This window comes from Cryptomeria japonica, chromosome 8, assembly GCF_030272615.1.
Source record: "Cryptomeria japonica chromosome 8, Sugi_1.0, whole genome shotgun sequence".
NCBI classification, from domain to species: domain Eukaryota; kingdom Viridiplantae; phylum Streptophyta; class Pinopsida; order Cupressales; family Cupressaceae; genus Cryptomeria; species Cryptomeria japonica.
Window position 1 is genome coordinate 577645377 of NC_081412.1, and position 10019 is coordinate 577655395.

Consider the following 10019-nt stretch of genomic DNA (forward strand, 5'->3'; position numbering starts at 1 on the left):
TGATCTTGTTGAATCAAAGATAGTTCATACTCATTTTGCTCATGACTTAAACCTCATCACTAAATATTCATATCTAATTCTTTCTAGGTTTGCTAATAACTAGATTTGATCAATAGAGATAGTGAGAACCCTTGTACAATTGAACTTTATAATTTCAGGAAGTTATTAACAAGTAAACATAAATATGTCTTAAACACTATGTGAAATGAGATGGTTTCATCCCACCAATACCTAGTCCCCAAACAACACCCCTACAACATAAAATCAGACCTCACATACCTTCAAATTTATAAAAGACTACCTTAAATTGTTTGTTTATCCTAATTAAGCATCCTCTTATTTGTCATTTCTTACAGTGCACCAATCTATTTACTACATTAAAGAGTTGCTCATATTGTACCCCAACTGTGCTAGTAATAAACAATGAGACAACCAATACCAAAACATTAATCATCCAAATATGTACAAGGTTGACATATAAAAAAGGGTTGAGGCTACCCACCTTTGAATAAATATATGAGGGTAAACCTGCCTATGGATTTTAATGTAAGATTGGGTGTCTCGAGAAATGATAGAAGAGCATTTTTTTTAGTTTGAAAACTATTGAAGTCGTGAATATTCCAAGGACTTCTGGGATTTGATCGTACAAAGAATCAGATAATTTATCTTTCAAAATTTCTACGTAATCCAAGACAACACATTGCATCTATGTTGGATTTTATAGCGGTACTCAAAAATCATTTTCTTTTGACTGATGTTAAAATTTTAACTCGTTTGTATGCAGTTGGGAATGGGCAGTGCATTAGAAACCCTCTGTGGTCAGGCGGTTGGAGCAGGAAAACGTCAAATGCTTGGAGTGTATTTGCAGCGTTCATGGTTAGTATTACTGGGTACAGCAGTGCTTTTGAGTCCTATCTATATCTTTGCCACCCCAATTCTTAAGCTGCTGGGACAGGAGGATGATGTAGCTGATCTAGTCGGGAAATATGCACGTTGGGTGCTACCAACGCTGTTTCTCTATTCATTAAATTTTCCAATGCAAAAGTTTCTTCAGGCACAAAGCAAACTCATGGCCATGGCTTTGATTTCCTTTGTTGCATTGATAATACATGCCTTTATGAGTTGGTTGCTAATCTTCAAAGTGGGTTTGGGGTTGGCTGGAGCAGCTATTACAGGAAATCTATCATGGTGTATTATCGATACTTGTCAGTTTTTGTATATAGTTTACTTTTGCCAAGATGCTTGGAAAGGATTCTCCTGGCTTGCTTTTCGTGATCTATGGGCTTTTGTTCGACTTTCAGTGGCTTCAGGTGTTATGCTATGGTTAGTAGCACACTGCTTGTGGTTGTTTTCTTTTGTGAACTCAATTGCTCGTAAAAATCTTAATTAGGAGATGACAAAAACATTATCTCTAAGAAGCGAGTCAATCTGTGTTAGTCATATTCATTTGTGGCTGTTGACATTTTCAGTTTGGAGCTCTGGTATATGACGTCACTCATTGTTATGACGGGTAATTTGAAAAATGCAACAATTGAAGTCGATGCACTATCTATCTGGTAAGAAGCATCAATAATCCAACTTTTGTCTTAAATTGGGGTGTAATAAACTTGTACATTTCATAGATAAAAGGACCATCTAGTCATGGTTGTTTAAACTTGTAATCTGTTGCAATTAGTATTTAAATGTACCCCCTTTAACAGATTTCTATCTGTTCCTTTTACAGCATGAATTTGAATGCATGGGAAGCCATGATCTTCGTCGGTTTCAATGCTGCGATTAGGTATGAAATTTCCAGTTAGTATTATCATATTTCATTTTCGTTTTGGGTTCTTTTGAAATGAAACTTATTAGCCCAATACTAGACCGTATAGACAAATATAGACAGAGATTTCTCGAACAAATAAAATATTTATTAATCTTAAGTGGTGGCAGCATCATATTTTTGGTAAACTTGCAAGCAACTTGTTTAGTTTGCATTCAATTGATGCAGTGTGAGAGTATCGAATGAATTGGGAGCTGGTCACCCAAAAGCTGCAAAATTTTCTGTGATCATCGTGATTCTAACATCATTGTCAATTGGGCTTATATGTATGGCCATCATTCTTGCAACCAAAAATGATTTTGCAGTACTATTCACGAGTAGTAAAGTGGTCATGGAAACGGTCTCCAATATGGCAATGTTACTTGGAGTGACGATGGTATTAAATAGTGTACAACCAGTTCTATCAGGTAGAGTATAAATACAAATTCACAATTCTTGCTTTACATGGCTGTAGTTATGGCAGCTGAGGAGTTTATACTATATAACTGATTATCTCTTTTTTATAGGTTAGTATTGTTTTATCATAATTTTTAAGGTCTCTGTTTTTTGGGTGTAAAAAACTCAGGTGTGGCTGTAGGCGGAGGTTGGCAAGGTCTGATAGCATATGTAAACCTAGGGTCCTACTATGTTATTGGATTACCCCTTGGCCTTCTTATGGGATATAAGTTCGATCTTGGGGTGAAGGTAGACTTAGCTTCTTCCTATTTAGAATTCAAATTCTCAATTGCTCTTTGTCGTAATTTCATTACTAATGAATATCAAGGTCTCCTGAATTTGATCTTTGTATGTTAAAACAGGGCATTTGGACTGGCATGATTTGTGGAACAGTCCTCCAGACTCTCATTCTATTGTTAATTACATATTTCACTAACTGGAATCGAGAGGTAAAGCACCATATTTCTACAGAGGCTGTTGAGAACATTATATCATTATTGTGGTGACCTATTCTTCTTTTGTAGTGCAGGCTGCTCAAGCCGAAGATCGTATAAGGGTATGGGGAGGAATAGCTGGGTCAAATACAAATCGATCACTGAAGGTAAGCGTGTGCATGTTAGATAGATTACTTGAAAAGCTCTAGGAACTATATAACTCAAGTGAGCTGAACTTGTCACATTCTCACTGACCATCTCAAATTTGAGCTGCAGAGGGACGAGAATGTTGGGATCGAGAATTCTGAAGATGAGAACATCCCTTAGAAATCTAGAAAATGTTCCACTTACGAAAATCTTTGGCAAATAGTATCTAGAAGACCCTCTTCTGTAAAGAGGAAAACTATTCAAATATTTCAGCTGCACCTACAAATTCAGTAGGTTGACACAGGACGTGCTCAAGTAAATGTTCAATAATTAGGCTGATTTATGTTACAGTTTTTTCTCTGGATTCAGTAATATGAAATACTGGGAATCTGTGGCGAACAAAATAAACCATCAATCCAGTTTGAGTGTGTGTCTTCTGTCATGAATAAAAAAAAATCCTTCCATGGAGGATCAATTTCGAAATAATAAATGAAAATTTTGTTTGGTTTCCAGTTTGAAGTGATTTGTATTCAACTACACTGGGTTGATACCAAGTTCTATTACTATGATGGCTACAACTCTTGCTTTAAAAATGAGAATCAATGCTGTGTTTGGAAAAAGGAGGAGACAAAGAAGATGAAACCTTTTCTATGTCCCAAAGGGGAAAATGAATGGGTAGGTTTGATAGTCATGTCCGCAATAAAACTGTGGCCTAGACCTCCCATCCCAAAGCGTGGAGACCTAGGAGTCGGTTTTCCAGTGTGGGTGGGAGGATGATAATTCCCGACTAGGGGGTGAGGGTGTGGCTACCGGGGGTGTGGAAGGGCGCTCCATCCGAGGAGATTGAAAATATTGATTCTAATAAAGGGAGTTTTCTTTTAGATTGTTCAAGGATAGATAATCTTTTGGGGCCTAATGATGGATGTGCCAATGATTTTATGTTTCCTCTTTGTTTCAAGAAAATGCTATTTGATGAAAAGGATCTTGCCACTGTGCTCAGTTAAAATGCTTTGGACCAATTTTTTAAATCACCCTGATTTCAGACTGGTCCTCGTTTGTTTTAGTGTTGATTGCTATTCTGTTGCTGTACTGCTTTAGCTGTTTATTGTTGTGCTGGGCTTAATGCTTCATCTTTCTCTTTGTACAAGTGATCAGAACCCTTTCAAAATCCCTTCTTATCCAATCAAAAATAAATTCTATTTGTATGATTTGTACATTTAAATATTATCAACTATTGAATTAAAAAATCTATAATTGTAAATGTTTTGTATTAAGATAATATCTAGATATCTTGGTGAATGGTGAGAAACAATTTGCCTAATACAATTTAAGTGGATCTAATAGTAAAGGTGTGTATACATTATATAATAGATTCAAATTGAATTGGGAGGAGAATGAAGGCATACACATCAACGAACAATATATGAGATCTGTCACCAAAAACTATAATTTAATTATCAAAGTATATATAAAAATAAATTTTAAGAAAAATAGTAGATAAGAATGGTATTAATTGACATACATAGTTTATACCTACTCGTTGGGCTTATTGCATTAGATAACACTTCTTATTCATCATTTCAATTACTCAGATTATTCTCACTTTTTTGTATCTCTATAAAGAGCAAAGATTATAAGAATTTGAAATGCTTTAAGATAATCTCGTCTTTGAAAGGAGCATATAATAAAAATTTCATTCAACATGATTTTAAGATTGGTGATTTGATTCTCTAATCCAATCTTCAAAAATATAATGTGAATAAAGAATTAAGAGATAAATTTAAATTTCAATCAATTGGGACCCTTCATTATCTCTTCCAACTAGACTCGCCTACCTTTGGTTTGACCACCCTTAATGCAAAACTATTGATATTGTGAGATTTTGCCAAGATCAAGGGCACAATGAAAAGCACACAAAAGAGAGACAATAGTTTGACAAGAACAAACTGTATTCTCATCAATATGCAAAAGTGATCAACTAGATTAACCAAAACAATGAATATAGGTTTTCTTATATAGGCAAGGCCAAATGGATATTTGAGCACACAATCATGACGTGTGGCCCAATGAGAAACAAGAGTAGGTAAGAAAAAGTACAGGTAGGTAGGAGAAATAATATAATATTCCACAAGAGGTGGATCACCCATCAAATGTGTGGAATGTAACAACAAATAAGACCACAAAAGGTGGAATTTCTCCTACAAGCATCATCCCTATGTGCACACTTCCCTAAGTGTCTCATATCCAAACTACGATGAGATAAATAATTGCACCAATAGATATTATGTTTTTATTTTATTAGGTTCCTATCTACTTTGGCTCCACTTATAGAGTTATTAGAGTTATGCTTCACATTCTCATTTATTATTATTCTTCATTACTCTTCTTGATACTTTATTGATTTTAAGATTATATATGTGTTTTTTTTTTTTTTTAAGTTTTTACATATGAAAAGTAGATAATGTTACTTTAAAATATTTCACTTGTAGCAGCTGTAGCAAGACCTAAAAATCAAAAATGCGGCTCAGGTTTTGATAGAAAATAAATTATGGATACTGAGAAAAATGGGTCGCAAAACTATTATACCAACCCTTGAAACTATCTATCTATAAGCAGAATAAACTAACAGTTGTTGGTAGAAAGGCTGACAGGGCGCCATGTGTTCATTCTTCCTCAATCTGCTTTGCTCTCGAGAATTCACCAACCTCTGAGACAGGAGTAGATTTCAAATACTCGTGAGATGTGATTGGCGGGTGTTTGGAGTGGTTAATCATAAAACTGCAGAGCCCAAAACACATCAAAAAAATGGGTTGCTATTTGATTTCCCAATGAAGGCCCATGAACATGCATGGCTCTGGTAAAATGATCGGAGAATCCTATATCAAAGCTGTTTTTTATGGCTTTATAAACTTCTCTGAAAGACCATTTCTTCTTCAATTATCTAACAGGAAACAAACCCCCAATCCAAGCTTTCCTAATAAAGATGTCATACTTCTGCACTTTTTTGTTTAACAATTCCCCAGTGTAATATTGTTCCCTCACAAAATCAAGAGAGATTTGTAACAGCAAGCCTAAAGATTGAAAGAGATCAAAACAATTAGATAAGAAAATTGAGGGCACTTGGGAGGGGTATAAAGCCCTGATATGTGTATCCAGAAGCTCCTCACCCACGATGGTTCTGTATCTGCCCAACAACCCAGCATTCCAATTTATCTAAATTGGGGCGTATTATAATGATGGAAGCCAAATGTGCAAGCTCCTTGATTTTAATATTCTCCTCATTTGGCAATTAATATTCAGCTGAAAGGAGTCTCCTTGAGAGTCTTTGCTATCCCATCGAAAAGTTTGTCTATGATGTGACTGCAAATTTGGCAAATTGTAGTGCGATGACAAGACCTACGGACTGATGATTAAAAAAGGTTGTAGTCTTGAAAAACCTGCATCAAAGCCACATTGTTAGATAAAAATCTCTTTAGTTATGAATTCCCTCGATTCTGGATTTTGGAGGAGAAAATCATGAGTAAGAAAGAGGTCATCCTTGTTATTATTCATCCCATCGTTGGCGAGGAAATCTGCCAAGCAATTTGCTTCCATGAAGCAATGTTGTATTTGAAATTGAGGCAAGCCATGAAGCAGCAGTTTCTAGATGGAGATAAAAATATATTTGATGTTCCAATTTTGCGATTGTTTGTTCTTACAAGTATGAATTGTGTTGATATATAGAATCTCCCTCGATAATTAATTTTTGAATTTGTAGTTGATTTGCCAATTTAAAACCTTTCAAAAGTGCCAATGCTTTTGCCATTTGAACTTAGAGCACTAAACTGGACAACCGGCCTTTCCCCCTCGACATGTGACGTATATAGTTCTAGTTTGCTGCCTAGGCCAGTAGTCTAATCTAAAAGGAGAGAGCGGCACTAATTACATGACCCTAAGAATTCCTCAAGACAAAACCTGCACCTAAAGGCCCGGATTTCCTCCACTAGCCCCATCAAAATTTAGCTTGAAATTTTGACCTAATCATTTGCACGGAAATTCCGTTTAATTGATTTCCTCTCGATTTTGGAATGCTTACCATTCAAAGAACTTCCTGGGAATGGAAGCACAATGAAATGCCATGTAGATAAAATTTTGGAATCCCATTAGAAAAGTTAGATGCTGTAGATTTTTTTCTTGCCACATAAGAATTCATTGTTTCTGCCATAGTAGCAAAAGTCTTTTACGAATAGGCAAAAATCAGAAAAAAATCAGATTAAAAAGAAACATAAAAAATTGTAGAAAAAGAGACTAAACTATTTTTTTAAATAACTTTAAGGCATTTTCATAGCATACAGATATAAAGAGCAAATAAAATATTCATATTGCTGACTACATAGGCAAATATTCATTTAACTTTTAAAAGGGCAGTCACCAAATACACCAAATAGTTGTCTAAGTCTGAGATCAAAGATTAGCTAAGTCTTTGAAGTAGATATGATCGAAATTTATCAGACTGAGATCCAACTATTGTTAGGAATTTAGTAAAAGTGGAAGCCATTTTGAAAGACAGAGATCCAACAATTGTTAGGAATTTAGTAAAAGTGGAAGCCATTTTGAAATGATCCAAGACTTTCGAGTTTTCTAGGGGTGGTTCAATATTTGAGAAAGCTTATCAAATCATATTCCATAGTTGCAATACTTTATATTCCCTGATGGAAATTGTTAAGTCTTTTATATGGGGTAGAATTCAACAAAAAGCATTTGTTTAGCTGAAGTAAAAGATTAGCAAGCCATTGGTTTTGGCAATACCTAGCTTGCAACTACTATTTTGGCAATACCTAGCTTGCAACTACAATTTTAGGTAGAGACAAATTTTAATGATTGTATGTTGGAGGCTCTTTTATTATAACCATGTAAGCTTGCTGCTTGTCATTCAAATTTATTTCGTGGAGTACTTTCGATATATTGCTCACATAATGAATTGTATGTCTTTGTTTGAGCAAAAATTAAGTATATCAATTATTAATTATAAATCGTATATCTATATCTACATATATTAAATATGTCTTTGAACGTTTAGTGTTGTGGTAGAAAAACCCCATTGGTGAGGTAGCCACCAAGGTTCAAACCCCTACTGGGCCATTGAGCTCATGGGCTTTCTACCTTTGTTGGGTTGTTGAGCTTGTGGGTTTGAACAAGTGAAGTGTGGGGAATGATGAACCCCTCGAAAATGGATAAAATAACAAATTGGTCAACGATTTTTTCGGGGAATAAATTGGCTAGCTCCAATAATCATGATTTTTTGCAAACTATTGCTTCATTGGTTTCTGCTATTGTCATTTCAATTTTGACATACTGGATCAAAAGTATTTTTCCTCTTTTCTAAAAATTCTAATATTTCTCTCTCATTAATTGATTCTGGAAGTGGAGCATACAATCTTATTTGTTTTGAATCTATTTCCAACTATTGTTTCTTTGGTTAAAATCCTTTCAAAAAGAGATCTATGTATAGAGGATTTTTATCTTTTATATTTCTAATTATTATGACTAGTATTATTTATTGAATGTTTTATTGACACTAGTTTTTCTTGATGATCATAGACAATAAAAAATAAATTAAGTCAATAAAATCTAGTATAATAAAATTTGAAACTCCTCATATTAACAATTATTTTTACTTTTATTTTTTAGTTTAATAAAAAAAATTACATGGACTCTATGAAAAAAATAACTATAAATGAAATCCATTTGTGGATTTTGTTTTAAATTAAATTAAATTAAATTAAATAACTTAAAATTAAATAATTAAAAGTAAACTGAAATAACCTAAATTAAATTAAATACTTAAAAGTGAATTAAAATAATTTAAAGTAAATTAACATATATTGACATTATAAAATATTTTGTGAATTTTATTTTAAAATAAATTAAATTAAATTAAATAACTTAAATCAAAGTAAATAAATTAAATAACTTACATTAAATTAAGTGAAATTAAATAACTTAAATGAAAATACATTAAATAACTTAAATAAAATTAAATAATTTAAATCAAACTAAATTAAATAAGTTTCAAGAAATGCATTTTTAGTGGCCTACATATGTAGTATTATTAATGCATGGTTGTGCTTACTCTCGTCACTTGCAATTATAATAATTAAAATTAAATGAAAAATAACTTAAATAAAATAATTTAAATAACTTTAATGAAATTAAATAATTTAAATCAAACTAAATTAAATAAGTTTCATTTCAGTAGCTTCCATGTCTAACATTATTAATGCATGGTCCTGTCAACCAGTTATAATAATAGTTCTCAAAATAAATTAAATTAAATAATTAAAAGTAAATTGAAATAGTCTAAATTTAATTAAATAATTAAAAGTGAATTAAAATAACCTAAAGTAAATTAATATATAGTAAAATTATAAAAGATTTTTTGAATTTTATTTTAAATTAAATCAAATCAAATTAAATAACTTAAATGAAATTAATTAACTTTAATTTAAATGAAATTAAATAACTTAAATAAAAATAAATTAAATAACGTAAATGAAGGGATGACCTTATAATATATCAGTTAGTTGTGAGCCTCCTTTATGGGAGGTCTTGGGTTCGAACTTGCTCGAGCCCCATGTTTATTGTGTTAAGGCCACCATGTAAGGAGGAGTACTTTCAACTACTAATTGAGGTGTTAAGGCTTCGATATAGGTTGGCAACATGGCCTTGGAGTGACAAGGTGAGAGAAATGGAGCGATAAGGGGTCGTAAAATGGAGAGTTGAGGTGATAAGGGTGCGCGAGTATGGAGAAATAGGATAGCACAAGGAGATATAAGGGTGTGAATGCTGAACAAATATGAGGATGAGAGCCTTCAAAAATGTGGTCTCACTAGTTCATAGCTCCACCTAGCATTAGTAATGCATGGTTGTAATTAATCCAATCAACCAGTTATAATAAGGGTTCTCAAATTAAATATTTAAAATTTTCATCATATTACTATATATATATATATATATATATATATATATATATCAATGAAATATTTAGTAGATTTTATTTCAAATTAATGTAAACAAAATAAAATTAAATAATAAATTAAATAAAGTTAAATTAAATAATTTAAAATAATTAAAATTAAATTAAATAACTTAAATGAAAATAAATGAAATAACTTAAATTAAAATAAATTGCATATGTAGTA

General features: G+C 32.5%; 1 protein-coding gene across 1 annotated transcript; it reads left to right on the forward strand.

The window, feature by feature from the left end:
• The first annotated feature begins 784 nt into the window (after nt 1–784).
• Nucleotides 785–3018, forward strand: LOC131046884 (protein DETOXIFICATION 34-like). The gene is made up of 8 exons (XM_059210529.1): nt 785–1323; nt 1470–1556; nt 1724–1780; nt 1991–2229; nt 2388–2506; nt 2620–2706; nt 2787–2858; nt 2968–3018. The coding sequence occupies exons 1-8, from the start codon at nt 791–793 to the stop codon at nt 3016–3018; spliced, it is 1245 nt and encodes a 414-aa protein (XP_059066512.1). The 5' UTR covers nt 785–790.
• The last annotated feature ends 7001 nt before the right edge of the window (nt 3019–10019 follow it).